This window comes from Orcinus orca, chromosome 1 (assembly GCF_937001465.1).
Source record: "Orcinus orca chromosome 1, mOrcOrc1.1, whole genome shotgun sequence".
In the NCBI taxonomy this organism is placed as follows: Eukaryota; Metazoa; Chordata; class Mammalia; order Artiodactyla; family Delphinidae; genus Orcinus; species Orcinus orca.
Window position 1 is genome coordinate 95532911 of NC_064559.1, and position 27308 is coordinate 95560218.

General features: G+C 38.8%; 1 protein-coding gene across 1 annotated transcript; it reads left to right on the top strand.

Moving 5' to 3' along the window:
• The first annotated feature begins 825 nt into the window (after window positions 1-825).
• Window positions 826-27128, top strand: CFAP126 (cilia and flagella associated protein 126). The gene is made up of 7 exons (XM_033414326.2): window positions 826-871; window positions 1090-1252; window positions 1482-1603; window positions 25133-25200; window positions 25406-25486; window positions 25995-26171; window positions 26558-27128. Exons 1-7 carry the CDS (start codon window positions 826-828, stop codon window positions 26831-26833), a joined length of 933 nt encoding a protein of 310 aa, XP_033270217.2. The 3' UTR covers window positions 26834-27128.
• The last annotated feature ends 180 nt before the right edge of the window (window positions 27129-27308 follow it).

The following is a 27308-nucleotide window of genomic DNA, read 5'->3' on the forward strand; positions in this document are numbered from 1 at the left end:
CCGCCTGCCGATGCAGGGGACACGGGTTCGTGCCCCGGTCCGGGAAGATCCCACATGCCACGGAGCAGCTGGGCCCGTGAGCCATGGCCACTGAGCCTGCGCATCCGGGGCCTGTGCTCCACGGTGGGAGGGGCCACAGCAGTGAGAGGCCCGCGTACCGCAAAAAAAAAAAAAAAAAAAAATTTTTTCCCTTGTGATGAGAACTCTTAGAATTTACTCTCTTAAATAAGTTTGATATATAACATACAGCAGTGTTAATTACATTTATCATATTGTACATTATGTCCCTAGTACTTATTTAACCAATAACTGGAAGTTTGTACCTTTTGACCACCTTCATCCAATTCTGCTTCTCCCCAGACCTTGCCTCTGGTAACCATAAATCTGATCTCTTTTTCTATTAGTATGTTTGTTTGTTTTTGAGGTATATTTGATCTATACAAAACTATGTTAGTTCCTGATGCACAGCATAGTGATTCGATATTTCTATACATTTCAAAATGATTACCATCTATCACCATACAAAGATATTACATTATTATTGACTATATTCCCCACACTGTATATTTCATACTCCTAACTCATTTACTTTGTAACTGGAAGTTTGCACCACTTAACTTCCCTCACCTATTTCTCTCCTCTCCCACCCCTCCCCTCTGGCAACCACCTGTTTGTTCTCTGTATTAACTTTCTTAGTGTGTGGATTTATTTTTATTACTTTTATATATCACCTATTCAAAAACTATCAAATGTTTTTAAGATGAAAAAAATACCATTAAGACTAAATAGAAACGAGAAGTGTATGTGACCTAACTTTAAGTGAAAATGTCAGTGGACATTTTTCTGGAGTGGGCAGACGAATTCAAACATGGTAAAAAAAAAAAAAAGGAGTAATATGAGAAAAGAGCAATCTAGTTAGGCAAAGACGAGATTATAAGTTTTCATTACAAAAACAAAGAAGATATGGACACATTAACTAAACAATAAAAACGCGAATATCTCCAAAAATTAATTCGTCGCGTGATTTCGCCTTCTTACTCCTGGGGGCGTCCAGGCTGCACCTAACCCCTCCTTCCTCGTTTTCCGCAGACTCCGAGGGCCAACAACTGGGCAGCGCGCGAGTCAACCGAGACGCCCAGGGGTCCCCAGACACACCTGAAATCCGGGCTCCTGAGAGACCGTCTCCGGGTCACGAACCCTACACAAAGGCCACCTTCGGCTTAACTGTACAACCCGAGAAACCTGTTTCAAGGCCGGAAATCTGAGGCCTAGAGAAAAGGCGCGCCAGGGTTTCCCGGAAGTCTGAGAAGGCCGATTGGCCGCAGCCCTCGGACGTCCCCGCCCCCTGCCCGCCGTCACGCCCGCGGGCGGCCCCGCCCCCGCTCCTCCCAGTGCAACCGCAGCGGGGAGCCTTCCCGCAAGTCAGGTCTGAGTCAGGACCGGAAACCTGGGAAGTGTTGATCGGTTCCCGACAATGGGAGCAACGTGACACGATACCGGCCACACATCGGTGGGAGGGAAGTGGAGCACAGTGCAGGCAGCCTCCTGTTGGCGTCCCCACTTCGGCCCCAGGAGCTGGAAATGACCGGGCCTTGTCATTGCTCCGAGGAGAGTGGCGATCCCATAGATCTGAACACTTCATAGTCATGTGCGTGTTCCAGCCGAGTGTGTTCCCGTTCTCCCCAGCCCCTCCATCTCCACCTAATCCCAATTATAGGTGTGCTATTTAAAAGTGTTCCTGTGGACGTATTAACCAGGAAAATTCTGGTTCAACAGAGTTCAGCAGTTCTCTAATTAAATAGCTTTCGGAGTTTTTAACGTGCTAATATACACTTTCTAATCATAATGACTAACATTTGTTTTACATTTACTTTGTATCACAGTAGTTTACAATGTCAATCATTTTAACAATCTTATGAGATAATCATCAAAATGTTACAGATGAGGAAATAAAGTTGTAAAGACATATGCCTGAGTTCCCATTCTAGTGATGGATTTTGACGCAGACCCAGGTCATTTGTACTGATTGTCCACAAATCCCTTTTTAAATCAGAGCATCACTTGAGACCAGGCCAATAAAGAGTGTACTTTGTCTTGGAGTCCTTGGAGGGAGCAGCTGTGAGGTCCAAGTCAAACAAGAGAATGTGAGCCCCAGCCCTACCATGGAAGAGGTGAATTGCCTGGTTTCTGACAACAAGGTGAGGCAGTGGGGAAACTGCAGCAAACTGAGGTTGGGGTGCCAGCAGTACTTCTTGCTACCTTAAACACAGCTGCTCCTGCCTACACCCCTTGCAGAACACTCCCAAATATTCTAATGAAACCCTGAAGGTGGGGCTAGTGCTGGAAGGGACTCTGAGCCTCCCACTCCTGAGGAATGGATTAAAAAAACAAAATAAAACAAACAAAAAAACCCTAAGAGTAGGAGGTGAGAACTTGACCCACCATCAGGTCAAATACAGTCACACTGGGAGTTGCTGGTGGGGGGTGGAGGAGAGAGGAATATATTCTGAATAGATTTAACTCCCATCTCCTTCCAAGGGAAGACACCTAGACTAGAACAAACGTCTTTTGTAGAAGTCTGGGAATGAGACAAAACAGCTTACCGGGCAGAGACTTTGCAGCTAGAGGCAAATGAATGGGATGGGTCAATGGACTTGAGCAATTAATGTCAGGATTGCAAAAGGCCCAACAGAAATAGCTGCAACTTAGCACATGGCACCCAGGGACAAGGCCAGCCCAACACATCTGAGAGCAGTAAGGTGCCAGCTGCCAGCCACAGGGTTGCCTCCCTTTTCTGCTACCTCTAGGTCATGGTAGGTCCACCTTCACCTAGATGCCACCTTGAGGAGAATAAGAGAGTGTTCTCGTTATCTACTGCTGTGTAACAAACGACTCCAGAGTCAAGAATTTGGAAAGGGTATGTTGGGGACAGTTTGTTTCTGCTTAAAATCTCTGGGACTTCAGCTGGGAAGACTTGGAGGGCAGAGGTGACTTGACGGCTGGGGGCTGGAATCATCTGGAGCTGCTCATTCAAATGTCTGGATGTTATTATGCTGGCTGTCGGCTGGGATCTCAGCTGAGGCTGTCAGCAGCAGCACCTACAAGTGGACTCTCCATGAGGTCTCTCTGCTTCCTCAGATCCAAGGTGGCTGGACTCCAAGATGTGGCATCCCAAGAGGACCAAGCAGAAGCTGTCACCTTTGGCTCTGTGTCACTTCCACCTTAGTCATAGGCCCACCCAAATTCAAGAGGAGAGAATACAGACTCCTCAGTGGAAGTGTCAGCATCACGTTTAAGAGCATGTGGTATGGAATATCTAGCTGCAACCCTGTTGAAAAATTAAGAGGAATGATGAAAGACCAAGCATCTTCCTATAGGGACTGAGTTAACCCCCAAATACCATGTTTTGTTATCTATTTCTGTAAAACCGCCTCAAAATTTAGTGCCTTAAAATAACAATTTATTATTTCTATGTTTCTGTCGGTTGGCAGGGGCTCAGATGGGAATTTGGCTGGAACTAGAATGATCAAGATAGCCTTAGGCCTTTCTCCACATGGCCTTTATCTCTGACAAAGTAACTGGTCTTCTTACATGGCACAGACTAGCAAGAGGGAATGTTCCCAACCAAGGCGGGCAGAAGCTACAGATCTGTTAAGTCTCCACCCTGGAACTTACATATCAGCAGTTCCCAGATTCGTAGAGAGCGGAAATAGACTCTACCTCTTGTAGGGTAATTGTCCAGGTCACATTTCAAAACAGCTTACGGGGTGGGACATATTGTTGTCATCTTTGGAAACACAATCACCACCACAACTTAAACAAGAAAAAACTTAGAGATCTTTAACTGGGCAGTTAAATTTCCCCCCATTTCTCCACATCTTGTAGGATAGAGGTTTAAGAACAGGTTAGATCAATTATAAAATAGGCTACATTTTTTCCCATGCATATCTGAATGTAATGAGTAAATTGTGAGCCACTACTTATGTCAAAATATTGGTCTGCACTAGAAAGAGTCTTAGTCTTAAGACGTAAAACTGGAGAACAAATGTGAATCGGAATGGGAAATAGGAAGATTAATTTTGGTTTTGGACCTACATCTGTCCATCATTTGAGTGCGTGCTGTGACTTAACAAACACCCAAGATGGGCCAAATGATCAACTGAGAGCCAGTGCAAAATAAAAATGTGGGGCCGCTTGTTCAAAAATTATTAAGAATTTCAAGACAGGAACAACAGACAAACCCAGGTCACAGCCTTTCTCAGTGCAGGGCCCTATGGGACTGCATAGGTCGTATGCCCATGGAGCCAGGGCAGAGGGCAGAGTAAGTCAGATATGCAAGCTGCAGTGTTCGTGCCCAGTGGCAGTCGCAGCTCAGGGTACTAATTCGTCAGGACTAACAGGAATAACTTAAAATCCAAGTCTAATTCTCTATCTCCCTAGAAATCGTATGAACTACCCAATGTCCTTTAATAAGTTATTTTTCCGCTGAATTAGCCAGAGTTGATTTGTATTTCTTTTAGCTGAGGACTCTGATACCTCAGTGATACATTAAATGAAAAAGGCCAGTTGCAGAGTAATGTGTATAGTACAAAAAAACAATCTGAAAGGATGCATAACAAGTGCTGACGATTATTTAGTTTCAGAAACAGTTCCCTGACATAATTTCTCCCACTTCTTCTAGTAATGTAATTTTTAGTTGGGCATATAACCTCTCAGAATAAAAACTGTATTTTTCCTAGCCTGCTATATTTGCAGCAAGCTATGGTCAGTGACTAAGTTCAGGCCAATGAGATGAAAATGGAAATATCTTTGTGTGACAGCTTCAAGTATCATTCCTTAAAAGACAGCTGCTGAGCTTCCCTAGTGGCGCACTGGTTGAGAGTCCGCCTGCCGATGCAGGGGACACGTGTTCGTGCCCCGGTCCGGGTAAGCTCATGGCCGCTGAGCCTGCGCGTCCGGAGCCTGTGCTCCGCAACGGGAGAGGCCACAACAGTGAGAGGCCCGCGTACCGCAAAATAAATAAATAAATAAAAGACAGCTGCTGCGTGCCCTTTGGAACTACTGCCATCTTGGATTATGAGAATCAGGGTTCCACCCTTGGGATGGAGCTGGAAGGAATCTAAGACCCTGAGGTCCTCAAGCAGCAGAGCTCCTCTAACAACCCAGGACTGCATACCTCTGGACATTTTCATGGGAGCAAAATAAACCTCTCTATATTTTTAAGGTACTTATTTTAGATTTTCTGTCACTTGCAGCCAAATCTACTTTAACTAGAATAGTTTTTTCCCCAAGGAAGATGAGGTTGGAATGCTGGGGGGTGGCGGAGGGGGAGTCTTTGCATATCTCTGTTTGATTTGTTTGATTTTCTACAATGTGAATATATTCCTTCTATAATTAAAAAAAAAAAAATCCCTGAAATTGTGGCCAGAAGACCTAGAGTCTAATTACAGCTCCAGTATTAACTGGTTATGGCCTTAGGCAAATCATTAAGTTTCTCAATATCTCAATTTAAAAATTTTTCCAAATGAGAGAAAGTAATTCAAATATTCTCTTAAAGTAGTTGAAAAATACAAAAACAATATTCTGTATTACATGTAAAGTTTTGCAAAATTTCAGCTAAGAAAATTCCTTGAGATGCTCCATGAAAAATTAGTCCAGTGGTCAAATAAGTTGAGGAAATGGTGTATATTATATCCCCTTTCCACTACAGAAGAGTTTTAATGTACGCTTGGAAGTTAAACATCTGAGACTTCCCACAGGAGAAACTTGTTTTGTTTCACTTATCCAATCAGATTAAATGAGGGCTCGAGATTTCAGATTTTAGGGTCTGGACTTTCAGGAACAGGTCAGTTTGGGAGTTTGAAAACTGGTTCTGCAACTTACTGGCTGTGCATCTTGGACAAATTATTTAACCTTCCTATGTTTTAGTTTTCTCATATATAAAATGTACTAATATTATTCTCATTTTACAAGGGGCTATTGCAAAAATAAGTTTAAAAACTTTGGCTTTACTTTAATTGCTCAAAAAATTTTGATAACTGTGAGAATAAAAACTCTGATCTAGACTTTTTAGGAAATTACTGACTCTGTGCCTTATTTCTGACAAACAAAGAAGGAGAGGGTAAAATTTGGGAGTGGTCTGAGGCAATATGTTCTCAGAGAAGAGGTGTGAATGATGATTGAGTGATTTCTGTATGTAACAAGGAGGGACACAGAACTCTGGAGAGCTCTGGTGTTCCTCTTGGTACTTGTTAAAATGAGACATGAGATCTTATCCTAGCATCATCGGTACCTATTTTCATTACTTGGCAGTCTTCAGTGAAGTTCACATTACACAACACTTAAAAAAATTTTTTTTCTTATTGTGGTAAAATACATATAAAATTTACCATCTTAACCCTTTTTAAGTGTACAGTTCAGTCATATTAAGTACATTCATATTGTTATATGACCAACACCCTTGTCTATTTCCAGAATTTTTTTCATCTTGCAAAACTGAAACTCTGTACCTATTAAGCAATAACTCCCCATCTCCCCTGCCACCCCCAGTAGAATTCTACTATCTGCCTCTATGATGTTTGATCACTCTAAGTACAGGTACCTCATATAAATAAATCATTCAGTATTTGTCTTTTTGTAACAGGCTTATTTCATTTAGCATAATGTCTTCAAGGTTCATCCAAATGTTGTAGCATGTCAGAATTTCATGCTTTTTTAAGGCTGATAATATTTCATTGTATAACGTTCACATTACTTATTGTTATATTAAGAACTTTGGCCTTTAGCAACATGTTTCTTACATTTTGCCCACAGGAAGTGTCACCACACCTAGTTAGGACAATTTTTTCCACCTAGAATTTCAATTCACCTTTTAAAGGGAGGAAGTGAAGGCAGAACAAAGAAAGGTGTGGGAATTGGCTGAAATAGTCATTCAAATGAGTAATTTCCTGGACAGTATTCTTAGGCTAGATATGTAGAAGAGCAGGCCCCCAGAACTGAATTAAGGAGTTAGATCTGGTGGGGGTAAGGGGGGGACATTTACTTATTTATTTGGTAACAGATTTATTGAGATATAATTTATAGACCATACAATTCACTCATTTCAAGGGCACACTTCATTGACTTTTAGTATATTCACAGAGTTGTGCAAATATCACCACAACCTTAGAAAATTTTCCTTGTCCCTGAAAGAAATCCTGTAGCAAGTTGCCATCACCCTCAGGTCCCTCCTCAGCCTTATGCAACCACTAATGTGGGCCAGTCTCTGACTCTCCTCTCCCTACCAGGAACTGAAGAGACCGTGCCAGTACCTTTCCCCATGATCAGTTTCCAAGGAGGCAAAGCTTTCATGCATCTGACCTCAAGGGTCAGTGGGACTCTGGGAGAGTCCTGAGGGATGGGAGAGATGCCTAGAATTGACTCCCATCACTCTTCATCTACTCACCACTATTTCTCACCCAGGTTTCTCCCTAAAGCAATGCCTTAGGGGGAGCTATTTCCCTGAGTACACAGCGACACTGACATATTAATCAAATCTTTCTGCGCAGAGGTGGTGGCAATCCTCCAACAACAGGAAGTTGGAGTTCCTTCCCCATTCTGGGTTGAACAACCAAATTTTCTTGGCTCTTAGAGTCTCTCCTCCCCCCCACTTCTTTTTAAAACTTGACTCTGTCCCTGACTCTTTGCTATCCCATTGCTCAATATCTTCCACCACATCCTCCTCCTCATGACTCTAACACTTATGTAATTTAAGGATTTGGTGGCAGGAGACAATGGGCAAAAGATTTCTTCCTTTGTAGTGTAGGGGGTAGGGGACTGGTTGTAAAACTAATCTCCACTAGAGGGAGACTTAGTCTTAAGACAGAAAACTGGTTATGAAATTTGTGACGTTTAGTAGTAGAGGTATTAACTCATTTATATAACTGTTGTATTTAGCCAATTATCTCTGTAAAAAGAAAACTGTTGTGAAAATAATGAGAATTCATTTGTTTTTTATTTTAGGAATTACCTTTTTTTAATCTTAATTTTATAATTATGTAAAATATTTACATGGTTCTGAAATCAACTCTGCCAAACAAGGTATATTCAAAGAAGTTTATCTTCTACCCCTATCTTTTCTGCATTATTTCTCCTCTCTACCTAAAGGTAATCACTAATCATACCACTTATTTTTCCATCATTTTTCTATTAGAAACACATATAATTTATATCTCCTTTTTAATATAAACAATAGCACACTATTCACATGTCCTACACCTTGCTTTATTCACTTTAAAGTATTTCCTGGAGATCATTCCACAGCAGCATCTTCCTCACTGCTTTTCACAGCTGTGTAGTACTCCACTGTGTGGAGATACCATATTACTGACAGTTGAGTTGTTTCCAGTCTGTAGTTATTACAAATAATGCTGCATATAATAGTTGACACTTTTCATATTTTTGCTAGAGTATCTTTGGGATAGATTTCTAAAAATGGAATTGCTTAATCAAAAGGCATTGATAACTGTGCTAGCTAGATACTGCCAAAGTCTCCATCGTGGAGGTGTACCATTTTACATTTCCATACTCAACATATTAGAATGCCTGTTTCCTCATAGACTGACCAACAGAGTACGTTATCAAACTTTTAGATTTATGCAGTCTCGTGGGTAAAATGTGGTATCTCCATGCAGTTTTAATTTCAATATTTCTAAAATTATGAGCAATACTGAACAATTTTCATATGGTTAACAGCAATTTGTATGTCTTTCTCTGTGACGTGCCCCATTATAACCAGTTTTCTATAGGGTTATTAGTCTTTTTCTTCTGTATTTTTAGAAGTTTTGTTGTTGTTTGTTTTAACATTTATTTATTTATGTATTTATTTTGGCTGTGCCGGGTCTTAGTTGTGGCACGCAGGATCTTCGTTGCAGTGTTTGAGCTTCTTAGTTCTGGCATGCGGACTCTTAGTTGTGGCATGTGGGATCTAGTTCCCTGACCAGGGATCGAACCTGGGCCCCCTGCATTGGGAGCGTGGAGTCTTACCTACTGGACCACCAGGGAAGTCCCTGTTGTTTTTATCAAGGATGCTAACTCTTTGCCTGTGGTATAACTTTTTCCCCCAGTTGTCTTTTTACTTTTTGGTGGTGTTGTTATGTATTAAAATTTATCAATGCATCTGTGGAGATGAGCATTTTTTTTTTTTACCTTGGATCAATTAATATGATAAACTATATTAATGGACTTCCTTTGACTCTCCATCTTTGCATCCATAGAGTATTATCCACTTGGTCATGATACAATTTTCTTAACATACTATTGGATTCTGCTTACTAATATTTTATATAAGATTTTTGTATCAATATTAATAAGTGAAGTTGATCTAGAGTGCTTTTTGTTTAGTCTTTGTCATGGTTCCAAAAATCAAGTTTGGGAATCAACGTTACACCCACTTCATAAAGTGAATTTGCGAATTTTCCTTCTTTTGCCATGCTCTAAAATAGCTTAGAAAGTTAAGGATTTTTTTTTTTAAATTTGATAATATATTCTATGAAACTATCTGGATCTGTTTTGTTTTGTGGGGTAACTCTAACCAGTTTCTCTAATTCTTTTATATTAAATGATATGTTTTTACTCTGTCTCCACAGGGGTCAATTCTGTTAAATTGGGGTTTTATACAACATTATATATTTAATGTAGATTTTCAAACATATTTACATAGAATAGATAAAAATTTTTCTTTTCTGTGTCTCTTTCTTTCTAACATTATCTATTTGTGCTGTCTTCCCCGCCCCCCTTTATTTTGAGTAGTTTAGTTAAGAAGTTATCAATTTAATTTTTTCAAAGAAACAGTTTTGGATTTATTTATTTTAAAAGAGAATTTTAATTTCCAGTTTTAAAAGTGCTACTTTTTGTTGTCGTAGTTTTCAAACCCATTAACACTGCCTTTCTTTTACTAATTTCTTTCCTTTCCTGACATTGGTTTGCCTTTTTTTTTATTTAAAAAAAACACTTCATTATGAAAATTTTCAAACATACATAAAAGTTGAATAGTGTAAATGAATTTGTATATATCCCTGTCCAGATTGAATATTTATCAATATATTGCCACAGTTGCTTCATCTATCCTTTTTAAAAAAATTTTCCTGAAGTACTTTAAAGCAAACCTCAGACATCACAATCCTAAACTCTTCATGGTACATCTCTAAAACTAAGATCATTATCCACATGTATCATCCATCATTATCCATCAGTAACATCCAATAGCCACTCCATATTCAGATTTCTCTAAATGTCTTTATACATTTAATTAGAATCAGGATCCAGCAATATTCATACTGTGGTTAGTTCTTATATCTCTTTTAATTAAAAACAGTCCTCCTTTTTTTCCCCATGTCATTGTCTTGCTGAAGATACAATCATTTCTCTGTTATTTTCTAGTTCCTTCCTTTGGCCATATTCAGTTTGATATGACTGATGTCTCTTTTTTTTTTTTTTTTTTTACATCTTTATTGGAGTATAATTGCTTTACAATGGTGTGTTAGTTTGCCTTGTTTTTTCTTCTCCCTAGTTTTTTGAGTCATAATGTTCATTTATATTTGCTTTTTAACTTCTATTCATTTAATATTAAATCTCTGATAGCTGTTTTAACTATTTCCCATAGATTCTTATTTTCATTATTAATATTTTCGATTGGTTTTGCATTTCCCCTTTGACCCAGAAGTGGTTAACAGCAAGTTTTTAAATTGCCCATTTGGAAATTTAAATTGGAATTTATTGAGATTTTTTCTGTGGCCTAAGTTGTGAATGTGCCACATTTTTGTGATATTTGTGAATCCTATGCATTTGGAGGGGAGGAAAGCCATATTCTCTATTATCAAGGTTCAGAGTTTAATATATATTAAATCTATCTTATTTATTATGTTGTTTAGGTTGTCTGTATCTGTACTAATTTCTTGTTCACTTTATCTCTCTAGACCTGATTTGTTAAAGTCTCCTATTATTAATGTGCTTCTATTTCTCCCATATTAAGTGTAATTCTTTCTCTTTTTTTAATCGTGGTAAAAATTTCTTTATCTCGAATCCTGCAGCCTGTGGAACAAAAACCACATTCACAGAAAGATAAACAAGATGAAAAAGCAGAGAGGGCTGTGTACCAGATGAAGGAACAAGATAAAACCCCAGAAAAACAACTAAATGAAGTGGAGATAGGCAACCTTCCAGAAAAAGAATTCAGAATAATGATAGTGAGGATGATCCAGGACCTTGGAAAAAGAATGGAGGCAAAGATAGAGAAGATGCAAGAAATGTTTAACAAAGACCTAGAAGAATTAAAGAACAAACAGACAAAAATGAACAATACAATAACTGAAATGAAAAATACACTAGAAGTAATCAATAGCAGAATAAGTGAGGCAGAAGAACGGATAAGTGACCTGGAAGACAGAACGGTGGAATTCACTGCTGTGGAACAGAATAAAGAAAAAAGAATAAAAAGAAATGAAGACAGCCTAAGAGACCTCTGGGACAACATTAAACACAACAACATTCACATTATGGGCTCCCAGAAGGAGAAGAGAGAGAAAAAGTACCCGAGAAAATATTTGAAGAGATTATAGTCGAAAACTTCCCTAACATGAAAAAGGAAATAGCCACCCAAGTCCAGGAAGCACAGAGAGTCCCATACAGGCTAAACCAAAGGAGAAACATGCTGAGACACATAGTAATCAAAATGGCAAAATTAAAGACAAAGAAAAAATATTGAATGCAGTGAGGAAAAAACGACAAATAACATACAAGTGAACTCCCATAAGGTTAACAGCTGATTTCTCAGCAGAAACTCTACAGGCCAGAAGGGAGTGGCATGATATATTTAAAGTGATGAAAGGGAAGAACCTACAACCAAGATTACTCTGCCCAGCAAGGATCTCATTCAGATTCGATGGAGAAATCAAAAGCTTTACAGACAAGCAAAAACTCAGAGAATTCAGCACCACCAAATCAGCTCTACAACAAATGCTAAAGGAACTCTTCTAAGTGGGAAACACAAGAGAAGAAAAGGATCTACAAAAACAAACCCATAACAATTAAGAAAATGGTAATGGTAACATACATATCGATAATTACCTTAAACATGAATGGATTAAATGCTCCAACCAAAAGACACAGGCTCGCTGAATGCATACAAAAACAAGACCCATATATATGCTGTCTACAAGAGACCCACTTCAGACCTAGGGACACATACACACTGAAAGTGAGGGGATGGAAAAAGATATTCCATGCAAATGGAAATCAAAAGAAAGCTGGAGTAGCAATACTCACAGCAGATAAAATAGGCTTTAAAATAAAGAATGTTACAAGAGACAAGAAAGGACACTACATAATGTTCAAGGGATCAATCCAAGAAGAAGATATAACAATTATAAATATATATGCACCCAACATAGGAGCACCGCAAAACATAAGGCAACTGCTAACAGCTATAAAAGAGGAAATCGACAATAACACAATAATAGTGGGAGACTTTAACACCTCACTTACACTAATGGGCAAATCATCCAAACAGAAAATTAAAAAGGAAACACAAGCTTTAAATGACACAATAGACCAGATAGAGTTAATTGATATTTATAGGACATTCCATCCAAAAACAGCAGATTACACTTTCTTCTCAAGTGCGCATGGAACATTCTCCAGGATGGATCATACCTTGGGTCACAAATCAAGTCTCAGTAAATTTAAGAAAACTGAAATCATATCAAGCATCTTTTCTCACCACAATGCTATAAGATTAGAAATCAATTACAGGGAAAAGACTGTAAAAAACACAAACACACGGAGGCTAAACAATACGTTACTAAATAACCAAGAGATCACTGAAGAAATCAGAGGAAATTAAAAAATACCTAGAGACAAATGACAATGAAAACACAACGATCCAAAACCTATGGGATGCAGCAAAAGCAGTTCCAAGAGGGAAGTTTATAGCAATACAAGCCTACCTCAAGAAACAAGAAAAGTCTCAAATAAACAATCTAACCTTACACCTAAAGGGACTAGAGAAAGAAGAACAAACAAAACCCAAAGTTAGCAGAAGGAAAGAAATCATAAGGATCAGAGCAAAGGGCTTCACTGGTGGCGCAGTGGTTGGGAGTCCGCCTGCCAGTGCAGGGGATGTGGGTTCGAGCCTTGGTCCAGGAGGATCACACATGCTGCGGAGCGACAAGGACTGTGCAGCATGGCTGCTGGGCCTGCACTCTGGAGCCTGCAGTCCACAACTACTGAGCCTGCGTGCCACAACTGCTGAAGTCTGGGAGCCTGGAGCCCGTGCTCTGCAGTTGGAGGAGCCACTACAGTGAGAAGCCCGTGCACCACCACAAAGAGTGGCCCCTGCTCAGCGCAGCTAGAGAGGGCCCGCCTGCAGCAATGAAGACCTAACACAGCCATAAATTAATTAATTAATTAATTAATTTTAAAAAAAAAAGGTCAGAGCAGAAATAAATGAAATAGAAACAAAGAAAACAATAGCAAAGATCAATAAAACTAAAAGCTGGTTCTTTGAGAAAATAAACAAAATTGATAAACCATTAGCTAGACTCATCAAGAAAAAGAGGGAGAGGACTCAAATCAATAAAATTAGAAATGAAAAAGGAGAAGTTACAACAGACACTGCAGAAATTCAAAGCATCTTAAGAGACTACTACAAGCAACTCTATGCCAATAAAATGGACAACCTGGAAGAAATGGACAAATTCTTAGAAAGGTATAACCTTCCAAGACTGAACCAGGAAGAAATAGAAAGTGTGAACAGAGCAATCACAAGTAATGAAATTGAAACTGTGATTAAAAATCTTCCAACAAACAAAAGTCCATGACCAGATGGATTCACAGGTGAATTCTATCAAACATTTAGAGAAGAGCTAACACCCATCCTTCTCAAACTCTTCCAAAAAATTGCAGAGGAAGGAACACTCCCAAACTCATTCTATGAGGCCACCATCACCCTGATACCAAAACCAGCCAAAGATACTACAAAAAAAGAAAATTACAGACCCATATCACTGATATCACTGATGATATCACTGATGAACATAGATGCAAAAATCCTCAACAAAATACTAGCAAACAGAATCCAACAACATATAAAGGATCATACACCATGATCAAGTGGGATTTATCCCAGGGATGCAAGGATTCTTCAATATATGCAAATCAATCAATGTGATACACCATATTAACAAATTGAAGGAAAAAAACATATGATCATCTCAATAGATGCAGAAAAAGCTTTTGACAAAATTCAACATGTGTTTATGATAAAAACTCTCCAGAAAGTGGGCATAGAGGAAACCTACCTCAACATAATAAAGGCCATATATGACAAACCCACAGCAAACATCACTCTCAAGGGTGAAAACTGAAAGCATTTCTTCTAAGATCAGGAACAAGACAAGGATGTCCACTCTCACCACTATTATTCAACGTAGTTTTGCAAGTCCTAGCCACGGCAGTCAGAGAAGAAAAAGAAATAAAAGGATTACAAATTGGAAAAGAAGAAGTAAAATTGTCACTCTTTGCAGATGACATGATACTATACATAGAGAATCCTAAAGATGCCACCAGAAAACCACTAGAGCTGATCAATGAATCTGGTAAAGTTGCAGGATACAAAATTAATGCACAGAAATCTCTTGCATTCCTATACACTAATGATGAAAAATCTGAAAGAAAAATTAAGGAAACACTCCCATTTACCACTGCAACAAAAAGAATAAAATACCTAGGAATAAACCTACCTAGGGAGACAAAAGACCTGTATGCAGAATACTGTAAGACACTGATGAAAGACATTAAAGATGATACAAACAGATGGAGAGATATACCATGTTCTTGGATTGGAAGAATCAATATTGTGAAAATGACTATACTACCCAAAGCAATCTACAGATTCAGTGCAATCCCTATCAAATTACCAATGGCATTTTTTACAGAACTAGAACAAAAAGTCTTAAAATTTGTATGGAAACACAAAAGACCCCGAATAGCCAAAGCAGTTTTGAGGGAAAATAAATGGAGCTGGAGCAATCAGACTCCCTGACTTCAGACTATACTACAAATCTATAGTAATCAAGACAATATGGTACTGGCACAAAAACAGAAATATAGATCAATAGAACAGGATAGAAAGCCCAGAGATAAACCCACGCACTTATGGTCAACTAATCTATGACAAAGGAGGCAAGGATATACAATGGAGAAAAGACAGTCTCTTCAATAAGTGGTGCTGGGAAAACTGGACAGCTACATGTAAAAGAATGAAATTAGAACATTCCCTAACACCATACACAAAAATAAACTCAAAATGGATTAGAGACCTAAATGTAAGACTGGACACTATAAAACTCTTGGAGGAAAATATAGGAAGAACACTCTTTGACATAAATCACAGCAAGATCTTTTTTGACCAGCCTCCTAGAGTAAAAACAAAAATAAATAAGTGAAAAAATAAAAATAAACAAGTGGGACCTAATGAAACTTAAAAGCTTTTGCACAGCAAAAGAAACTAAAAACAAGATGCAAAGACAACCCTCAGAATGGGAGAAAATATTTGCAAATGAATCAACGGACAAAGGATTAATCTCCAAAATATACAAACAGCTCATGCAGCTCAATATTAAAAAACAAACAACCCAATCCAAAAATGGGCAGAAGACCTAAATAGACATTTCTCCAAAGAAGACATACAGATTGCCAAGAAGCACATGAAAAGCTGCTCAACATCACTAATTATTACAGAAATGCAAATCAAAACTACAATGAGGTATCTCCTCACACCAGTTAGAATGGGCATCATCAGAAAATCCATAAACAACAAATGCTGGAGAGGGTGTGGAGAAAAGGGAACCCTCTTGCACTGTTGGTGGGAATGTAAATTGATACAGCCACTATGGAGAATAGTATGGAGGTTCCTTAAAAAACTAAAAATAGAATTACCATATGATCCAGCAATCCCACTACTGGGCATATACCCAGAGAAAACCGTAATTCAAAAAGACACATGCACCCCAATGTTCATTGCAGCACTATTTACAAAGCTAGGACACGGAAGCAACCTAAATGCCCATTGACAGACGAATGGATAAAGAAGATGTGGTACAACGGAGTATTACTCACTCATAAAAAGGAACAAAATTGGGTCATGTGTAGAGACGTGGATGAATCTAGAGACTGTCATACAGAGTGAAGTAAGTCAGAAAGAGAAAAACAAATATCATATATTAACGTATATATGTGCAACCTAGAAAAATCGTACAGATGAACGGGTTTGCCAGGCAGAAATTGAGACACAGACGTAGAGAACAAACATATGGACACCAAGGGGGCAAGAGGCCAGGGGGAGGGGTTGGTGGAATGAATTGGGAGATCGGGATTGACATATATACACTAATGTTTAAAATGGATAAGTAATAAGAACTTTCTGTATAAATAAATTAATTAAAAAAATTCTTTATCTCTTTTAAACCATTTTAGTCAGAATTCTACTTTCTTGGATAATTACAATTGCAACCCCTGCTTTAATTTAAGAAAATAATTCTGGTACTTTTTTAGTCATTTATTTTTAGGCTTCCTGAATCTCTTCAATTTAGATATATTTCTTTTATACAGCATAGTGTTGGAATTTGCTTTTGTAGTCAATGTGAAAATCATTTTAACAGGTGTGGTAAGCCCATTTATATATTTGTTGATTCAATCAATATTTCTGGACTTACAGCTGCCTTACTGATTTAAGTTACATATTTTTTTTATATATGTAGGTCTCTCACCATGGGATCTATTTCATATGCTTCCTCCTCTCCCCACCCCAACTTTTTTTTTAACATACCTTCTGGTATTTAAAAGAGTTTGTATTTTTGTTCTAATGGTTAACTTTATCCTAATACTTTTATACAATACATAAGTTCTGTCTCTTTTTTGCCATTGTCTATATGAGCACGTGAGATGATAGAAAATACATATATTGGTCTCTGCCCCTTGTTCATGGCACAGAGCTCCTGAAACCCTTGTAAATACCTAAGTGATAAAAGCACTAGGAACATCTTTTGTGCTAACATTTGGTCTTTGACCCTGGTTACTGACACAGTGCTTGGAATTTCCTGGGTAATAGGGGTGGGTGTGTCTTTTGTTCTAATGAGGTGATTATTGGTGGGCTCCTGGATGGAAGCTAGTCACCAGAAAGACCAAGTCATGATTAGAAGCTTAGACTTCAACTCCATCCCCCATTCTCTGGAGAGCGGAGAGGGGCTAGAAATGGAATTAACGATTGATCAGGCCTATGTGATGAAGCCTCCAGAAAAATCCCAATAAGATAGGGTTTGGAGAGTGTCCAGGGAGAGTGGCAGACCCAGAGAGGACATGGGAGCTCCACGCCCCTTCCCACATACCTTCCCTAAACATCTCTTCTATCTGTATGTTCATCAGTATTCTTTATCATAGCCTCACAGATATCCTCAAGTATTTTGTTGAGTTCTGTGAGCCATTCTAGCAAATTAAGTAAACTCAAGGAGGGGGTCATGGGAACCTCTGACTTACAGCTGATTGATCAGAAGCACAAGTAACAACCTGGACATGCAATTGGCATCTGAAGGGTAGGGGGGGACTGAGCCCTTAACCTGTGGGATCTGATCCTATCTCCAGGTAGATAGCATTAGAATTGAGCTAAATTATAGAACACCCAGCTGGTGTCATGGAATTACTTGATGTGGGGAAAAACCCCTTGTCTGGTGTCAGAAGTGTTGTTAATGAGATAGTAGTGTGAGAGTAAAGGAGAAACACATTAGGAGTTTTTCCTAATATAGAGCAACACTGAAACTATCTAGGAATCTCTTAATCAGTCACTCCCCCCACCAGCCCCCATTGCTTTCCCCTAGCACCTAACTTGAGGCAAATCCTTTATTTTTAGTTAATATCTGTATATGATAATCAGGGCTTATTCTATTGATACTTCTCACATACTACCTAATCTACCTCACATATCTAATCTCTCATTGTTATCTGTACTATATTTACTGGGTTGCCAAGAAATCTGGAAACATAAATGAATACATATTAATGGTTTGTTGGTATTGTATTTCAATACAGAACAAAATAGTATCTTTTCCCAGACTTTATGGCCACTGTGTATATCGTCAAAGCACATAGCTATCACATAACTACACTCTTTCCATTAGAACCATCGTTTATTCTTGGTTATTCAAGTAAACATAAATTTAATTCTCTCCACTAGTGAGAGATACTGATGTCTCCTCAGTCACTGTGGTTGTCTACAGCTTGTTCTCTAGATTCCTCAGGAAGTGTTCTTATCAACAATATTCTTCTTTTATGGGGTATGGGAGGGGAGACATAATAGCAGTCTCCAATAGAGGGAGCCTTAGGTTCCTCCATGGAAAGAAAATAGGATAAAAAATTTGTAATATATAGAGAAATTTTGAAATAGTGTCTATATATGCAGCCATCCATTTCTTCAGTGCTTACTGTGTACAGAACTGTCTTCAGTTCCTATAAAGGAATATAGAAAACAGGGGGGTGTAAATAGTTCAAAGTTGGTCCAGTAGCTTGGTTGGATAAGATCTTGTTAACTCAGGAAAACAGGCAAAAGCCAGGTCTCCAATCCAAGACCCACTACCACCTGCCCCAGTGAACTAGCATGCAGGGTACTTTGGAACTATCTGGAAGAAAACGTGGAGAGCTGTTGGTCAAACTATGTAATAGATGAGATGCTCAAGTTTTTACTAATGAGGTTACTAATGATTTTTCTGGTTTTAAAATTGCCATGGGGGGGAATTCTCTGGCGGTCAAGGGGTTAGGACTCTGCGCTTTCACTGCCGAGGGCCTGGGTTCATTCCCTGGTTGGGGAACTAAGATCCTGTAAGCTGCATGGTGAAAAAGAAAAAAAAATTGCCATGGGAAGAAGAATACATTGAAAGTTCAGGTTGCTAACTTTTGGCTATTATAAATTAGAAATCACTAAATGAGGTAGTTTACCTAACAACGCAGATTTTTGAGGGAGAAGTTGCTGTGAATCTCTTTAATGTCTGGGAAGAGATGTGGGATAAAAGCAAACTTGGAGATCTCATCAATCTATCAAGGCTTCAAGTTCTGCCAGAGAACTCTTGATTCGTGGCTGGAGGGGATATAACCTCTAGAAGGCAACATGGCAGTATCTATCAAACTGCACATATCCTTTGACTTCACAATTTCATTTCTATAAATTTGTCTTACAAATATACTCACACAATGCAAAACAACACATGCAGAAGGTTATCCATTGCTGCACTGTGATAGCAAAAGTTTAAAAACAAACTAAATGTTCAACAATAGGGAACTGATTATAATACATCATTAATGTATACTATGCAGCTATAAAAAAAGCAAGGAAGCTATTTATGCACTAATATTTAATGATATTCAAAATATATTTTTTAATCTTAAAATGAAAGTATGTTATGCTACAATTTGTGTAAAATGTAATGGTGATGAATAAAATATATATTTCTATTTATTATATCTATTCTTAAATATTCACAAAACCTTGGAAAACTACAGAAAAAACTGATAACTGATTGTGGGAAAGTTATTACCTATTTTTTAAAAGAAGATCCACTGGTTCAAAGCAAAAGCTTTACCTTCTATGGTCTCTTTCCACTTAAACTGACCAGCATTCTTTTTGTTCTTCCCATTCCCTCCTATTGTATTAGTAAGACTCTTACTAGGTTGCAAGAAAGGTACAAGTCCAAGTAATCTCAGGATGGTGGCTGTCAATGAGGAAGCAATCATACTGGCTGACTTGCAGAGAAATAAGAACAAGGCATTGCAGAGAACAATGAGATGGAGAAAAAAAAAATCCCTCTTCTTGATCATGTTCTATCTTCCAGATTCTAGTACCCTTTAAGGCCCAAACTATACTTCCTACTTTTGGAATCTGTTATAAATATCCCATAACTTTATAATAAATTCCCCCCTTTTCTGTTTCAGGTAACCTGAATAGGTACTTCTTTTTACTGGGCAGTCTCGAGCTAATACTAATGCTAAAATTATTGAACACTCACTATGCATCACGTACCCTACTAGGCATGTTACATATGTTTAACTCTCAAAACTCAGATTATCCTCGTTTCACACCATAAGGGTTCTCAGACCCAGAAAGACCAAGTAACTTGTCCAAGGTCACACATTTAGGCAGAACCAGAATTTAATCCAGGCAATCTGACTCCAGTGCTCAGGTTGGTAGTTGCCCTCAATTAGGTAGTTTATACACTTCCTATAGACACAAAGTAAACTTGTAGTCCAATGGCAGATGATCTCAACCCAAATAAAAGATTTCCTAATGGTCTAATTTCAGGCATCAGAGAACTGAATCAAATGATGAAAATATCATGAGGCATATTTTTTGAGTGGGGCCTTTATGAGCCCTTCCAACTTTGAAAGAGTTAAATCTGGTTCGATGAAAGAACAACAGCTGTACCTAAAGTCAACCAGTCAATCTGAAGAAAGGCTAATATTCAATACAATTTTGTTAGAAGCTCGAAATTGCCTGTTACTATTTATATTACAATTTCCTAGTGTCTGTGAAATTCTAATTGGAGAATTCACACAGGACCCAGCCAGGATTGAACCATGGATTTTAAAGACACAAATAACCTAAAATGGTCACCTCTCCCTGCAGAACAATGGGTTAGAGGATCCAGAAACAGACCCAAATATATTAGGGAATACAATAAAGGTGGCAATTCAAATCAGTAGGGAAAAGATGGCTTATTCAATAAATGATGCCAAGACAACTAGTTAGGTATCTGGAGACTGACTTCAGTTTAGTCACCAAAATAAATTCCAACAGAATAAAAATTTAAATATAAAAACTGAAACCAGGGGTGAATTATTTTTAAAATATTGGAATTTACAAAAAGCCTTCAAAGTATAAGATCCAGAAGTACAGAAAAAAAGGGTGATAAGTTTGACTACATAAATTTAAATGACAAACTGGGGGAAAATGTTTGCAACATAACTGACAAAAGGGCTGATTTCCTTAATACATAAAGTTCAAATAGATTAATAAAAGTGATCAACAGCTCAATAACAAATGGCAAAAAACATGAAAGGCTATTTTCAGGGGGAAAAAAAAGAAAGAAAACATAAAGAAAAAACCTTGTAATTAAAGAAAGTTTAAAACAAGGATACACCATGTTTCACCTACAGCTTAAGAAGCAATACAGTGTAATGGTTAAAACTGATCACTCAAAAAAAAAAAAAAAACTGATCACTCTAGAGTCAGAATACTTGGGATTAAATCCTGGTTCTACTCCTTACTGTGCATGCCCCAGTTTCCTAGGCTGGGGTTCTTGTGAGAATCAAATGAGAAAATATAATAAAAAGCAATTAGGACTGTGCCTGGCATAAAGTAACTACATTAGTTTTTATTATTAGATTGACAAAAACAGGAAAAACATTGGTAAGGGAGTGGAGAACTAAGCACTCTCATACACCGTTGGCAGATGTATAAACTGGTACAATGTCTTTGAGTGGCAATTTGACATTGTCTACTAATGTTCTAAATTCATAAACCCTTTGACTTTACACTTCACTTTTAGAAATTTATCCTACTAATCACATATGTTCCTAAAGATATATACACATATTTCTCTCTATATATCTTTATATTCATAAAGATATATATGTAGATATAGATTTTCATTGCAGCAATGTATGTAACAGCAAAAGTCTGGAAATAACCTAAATGGTCATCCAAATGAGACTAAATAAATACATGATGGTACACCCTAAAATGAAATAATATACTATCATGAAAAAAAAAATCCCCAAGACAGTCAAAAAAGCAAATCACAAAACAGTGTGAACGACTTGCTCCCATTAATCTTAGAATGTATAGAGTATTTCTGGAAGGAGACACAAGAAAATAATAAGAGTAGTTGCCTCTGAGGAGCAAGACTGGGAGTTGAAGTCAAATGGAGATTTGCTTTTCAGTAAATACCTTTCCGTAAACGTGAAATTTTTTTCCCGTGTACACTTTTTTCAATTAAACAAAAACTAATTAAAAAAAATAAAATTGAAGCCATCATATAACATTACATCTCTATCAGAAAAGCGTACCAGCTAAAGACAGAAGTTCCAAGAGATATGATGCTTGCTTAAATATCACTGTGGCTTTAGGAACCAAAATGTTATCACTCTAGAGACTAATGAGAACCACAGGGACTAAGCACATGAGTCCCCTTTCCAGACCTCACATAAGCACATCTGTTAACTGCCAGAGTCTGTAAAACAAGAGCTGGTTTTTACCTCCATCTCTAGAAGTGTAGGAGTGTTCTTGTACTTGGTGTGTTGGCTGGGATGAGGACTTTGGAAGAAGGAAGGGAGAAGGGATTGACAATCATCCATTAAAATGCTCTCCTGGTTCTCAATGATCTATTTCTTTGGACAACTTATTTCTTAGTTTTTTCCTTTCATTTTAATGCCTTATGTATAAACTTTATAATTCAGAAAACACAATTCCACTTTCTCCCTAACAACCCAGTAGATGGTTCTGATAATACCATTTTAGATTAGTCTCAGAGAGGTTTCCTAGTCCAACAAATATTAGGTTTGTGTCATAGCACCACCACTTAATTTTCTAAATCTGATGTTTTTCACACTACAGCTTTCTTTCATCATCCCTGCTCAATCTCCTGGCACCAGTTCCTGATTCCACCTCATCCCAGCCAACATCAAGCACCTTTGTTTTTAGGCTCTGTGATTCTAGAGAGTGATGGAAGACACAGGAGTCATTTAAGGACTAAGGATATGTTTTTCTTTCTGGGGACAAATCTGAATCAGCTGCTTTTAAAAATATCATTCCTGGATTTCCCTAGTGGCGCAGTGGTTAAGAATCCGCCTGCCAATGCAGGGGACACGGGTTCGAGCCCTGGTTCTGGGAAGATCCCACATGCCGCAGAGCAACTAAGCTCGTGCGCCACAACTACTGAGCCTGTGCTCTAAGAGAGCCCGTGAGCCACAACTACTAAATCCCACACGCCTAGAGCCCATGCTCTGCAACAAGAGAAGCCATCACAGTGAGAAGCCCGCACACCACAACGAAGAGTAGCCCCCGCTCGCCGCAACTAGAGAAAGCCCGCACACAGCAACAAAGACCCAATGCAGCCAAAAATAAATAAATAAATTTATTTTTAAAATAAATAAATAAATAAATAAAAACATCATTCCTTTGTTATTCTGAGAAAATGAAGTAGTGGACCCCGTAAACAGGGTCTTGGCAGTACTGAGTACCTACCATGGTATGACATTATCTAGATACTTTATTCACCTCACCTCATTTACCCTGTAGTTGTTCTATTATTTCCACAATACAAATGACTATAGAAATTCAGTGAAGGGACATCAGTTATTTAATGCCATACAGCTATGTTCCTGTGTTTAGTAAGGACTCAAACCCCAGTGTCTGGCTCTAAAGTCTATGATACATTACACCACACTGCCCAATGAACACAGCTCTTGGGGCTCCATGGTTTGTTATGGTGGTTAAAGACCCCAGTCAAAGACAACCTGGAAGTTCTTAAGCAGGGGAAGTTATGCTAGAAAAAAGTCTGGGCCACTATTCAACCAATTTTCTCACATTTATTTACTCTGTCCCTCACATCTCTAAAATGAAAATGAACCTAAGTTTCAAGGGGAAAGATCGGGGGCACTGTCAGCCAAGAAAGTGATTAACAAGAAGGAAAAGGCAGCCCCTGCTAATTGGGAGGTAGTCGAGAAGGTCTGCCTTCTTGCAGTTGCCAGGCAACACAGGTAAACAGAGGAAGTGGCAGGATCATGGCCACTAACTACAGCGCCAACCAAGTAAGTACTCTTTTCCATTTCTTTCTTTAACGTTAAATTTTGCCTTCCAGATTCCACCTTTGGTCTGACCCCTCCCATAGGATTCTGATGACTGAATATATAGCTGAGAGTGGGTTGAGACAATATTTTTTTACCTCCTCAGCTCCTCAGGGGAGGGAGGGCCCAAGGACAAGAAATAGGTATCTCTGGGTTAAGTCTGTAGGCCCTAACCCAGATGTCAGCAAACTTTTTCTGAAAAGGGCCAGAGAGTAAATATTTTAGGCTTTGTGAGTCGAGTGACAAAATCAGAGATATTATATAGGTATGAGAGAAAACACTTTTCCATAAAATTTTGACAAAATTCAAAATACAATAACTGAGTGCAATTTTTTGTAATGTTAATGAAAAGCATGAAATTCTTATAGGATGAGAAAATATTTCGGTTAATTGGGGTACAAAGTTAGTGTTCCCCTTTATCAAATCAAGTGCAAATGTTCATCTATAAAAACAATTCTTAGCTTTCTCAGGCCATCCCAAAACAGACAGGAGGATGGATTTGGCCCAGGCCAGAGTTTGCTGACCGCTGGTCTAGACCAGCACTACAATAAAAAGATAATGTGAGTCACAAATGTAACTTTAAATTTTCTAGTAGCTACGTGAAAAAAATTAAAAAGAAATAAAGTAAATTTTAATAATTTAGCCCCAAATACTATTTCCAACACTTAATCAATATTTTAAGTTATAATCAGATGTTTCATTCGTTTTTGTACTAAGTCTTCAAAATCCATTGTATTTTATATAGTTGACCCTTGAACAAGGCAGGGATTAGGGTACAGATTCCCACACAGTTGAAAATCTACAAATAACTTTAGAGTCGGCCCTCCATAACCAGGGTTCCACATCCACAGATTCAACCAACTATTGATCATGTAGTACTGTAAAACATATTTATTGAAAAGTACATATTTATTTATTGTAAGTTAACGTGCACAGTTCAAACCCATGTTGTTCAAGGGTCAACTGTACTTACAAAGCACCTCAATTTGGACTAGTCACATTTCCAACGCTCAACAGCCACATGTGGCTAGTGGCTCCATGTTGGACAGCACACAGATGAAACAAATCACATCCTCTCTAAAGTAAGTTAAAGCTTACTTAGCATGGTTGTTCATGCCTTTGGTCTTCAAATTTGAAGAACTGTGCCTAGCTATCATTTCCTGGGCTTGGGGCCTTTGAGTCTCATAGGGCTTCTCATCTTTTTCTCCACAGTATGAAAAAGCTTTCTCACCCAAGTATCTGCAGAACTGGTCTCTCGCCAAGCCAACAAAAGAGGTATTCCACATTCAGCACACCACAATGCCAGTTTCTGGTTCTTTATGTCACACTCTATGTAATTCACTGGTACCTAACTTCTTTCAGCCTTCTTGGAATTCCCATATCCTCCTCTCCCTCAATCCTTAATTAAAGCCCTTCAGATACTTTCTTCCACTTTTCCACTCCATGTTCACAAGCACTTCTGTCCCCACCTCTACCCCAGAGGATTTCTTCCCATGAAGGCTACACTCAGATTATCGCCAATGATCGTGGCCATCTGTTGCCTTCAGTGCCCCGTTCCAAGGTGAGATACTCATCTCCATTCTCATCTTGAAAGGTAAAGAACTGAGGCACAGAACTGGAGTAAGGGGGCAGGGAGACTTGCAATCGCCTGCAGCTACTATTTGGAAAATTAAGGTGCAATCTAATTCACATTGTAACACGAGTGCCCCCAAACTTCCAGCCAGCTTATCCAACAGAACAGGGTCGTGTTTAACACCCAGAATTCCTTAAGCGGATGAATCATCTGTATAAAATGAACACCTTCAGGTGATAACATTTATGCAGTGGGTACGCTGCCAAACTTAACCTAAGGATGTGGAATTTAAGCCAGCAGAGACAAGCGGATGAAAAAATTAGGGTAGCCTAAATGAGAGAGGGGGAAAAGGAAGAGTGGGGAAATTATGCTTTCATTCTTGTTTCATGACGATGCATTCCCAAAGGTAAAGGATGGAAATAAGACAAACGGCCCACCAATAGGTCAGTTACTGGGAGTGAGAAGCCCTGTTGAGGAATCCCATTTTTCCTTTTAGGCAAGTCCTTGGGGTTCCTTCATGGGCACCTGGCAAATGCCTCTGAAGATACCCCCTGCTCGGGTGACCCTGACCTCCCGTACAGCTGCTGGTGCTGCCTCCCTTACCAAATGGATACAGAAATATCCTGATTTACTCAAGGCCTCCAATGGGCTACATCCTGAAATCTTAGGCAAGGTATCTGTTCCTCCCATCTAACCTCAGTCCTGTTGTCTTCACTTCTTTTCAACCTCAAAAATGCCTAATGTTATACTACCACAATCCCAGCAGGGGGAACCTCTAACCAATTCTGTCTTACCCTATCCAGTCCTTAAACAACCTCTGAGGCCTGAAGGGATAAGCTAAGGGCATCTTATCCACACCCTCCCATTCACACCCCGTCCACACAGTACAGCATGAGCTGATCTCAAGGGGAAGTTAACAGTATCAAATTTAACTCTTATTTGAAACCTGACCTTTTGTTCATGGAATGGGGAGAAAGGGATCTAGAATTCTGAGATGGATTGGGAATGATCTAGGCCTAACCTGAAACATAACTGTCTCTTCTACTCCACCCCTGACAGCCCCATGATCCAGAGAGTCAGAAGAAACCTGGGGAGTCTATCACAAAGACTGTACGCCAAGCAGCACCAAGTGCAACCATAATCCCAAGCTCCCCAGCATCAAATCTCAATTCCCCAGATCAGCTCCAAAGGTCACACCCCTCTGAAGGTCACACTCCAGGTCCCCAAAGCCCACCCAACTCTCCAAAGAGTCCACCTGGAAGCCCATGTATGCTAGAACACTGTGCAGGTCCTAATTTAGCTGAGGTCCAGAAATGCAAACCTGGAACTCCATAAGGGACTAAGGGACCACACTGAGAAAACCTGTCTAGAGATTGAGTGATGTAAGCAAGACCTCCCAGTCAGGGAAATTATGGATGGGAATAAAGGCAAATTTGGAAAATAAACATTGTTTGTTGACTCTTTTACTGATTTGGATTTTTCCCTCCTGCTATGTCTGCCTCTTTTAACCCATAACTAGGAGAAGGGTTGGAGGAAATAGAGCAGGGAAAAGAACATGACAGTGGCTTGGGGGTAGAACACATTTTTACAAGGATTGACTCATTTCCAGAAATGACCAGGAGGAAGTTGGTCTGAATCACAGCAAAAGAAACCTCAAATAACCAGTCTGTCACCCCTACTCGCTCACTTTTCATCCTGAGCATGAACTACAACTTCAAAGTCAGAAGTACAATCATTTAGAGTAGAGTGTGTGTATGTGCATTTGGAGAAGGTGGGGAAGAAAAGGTACAGGAAGCCAGAGTAGAAGACA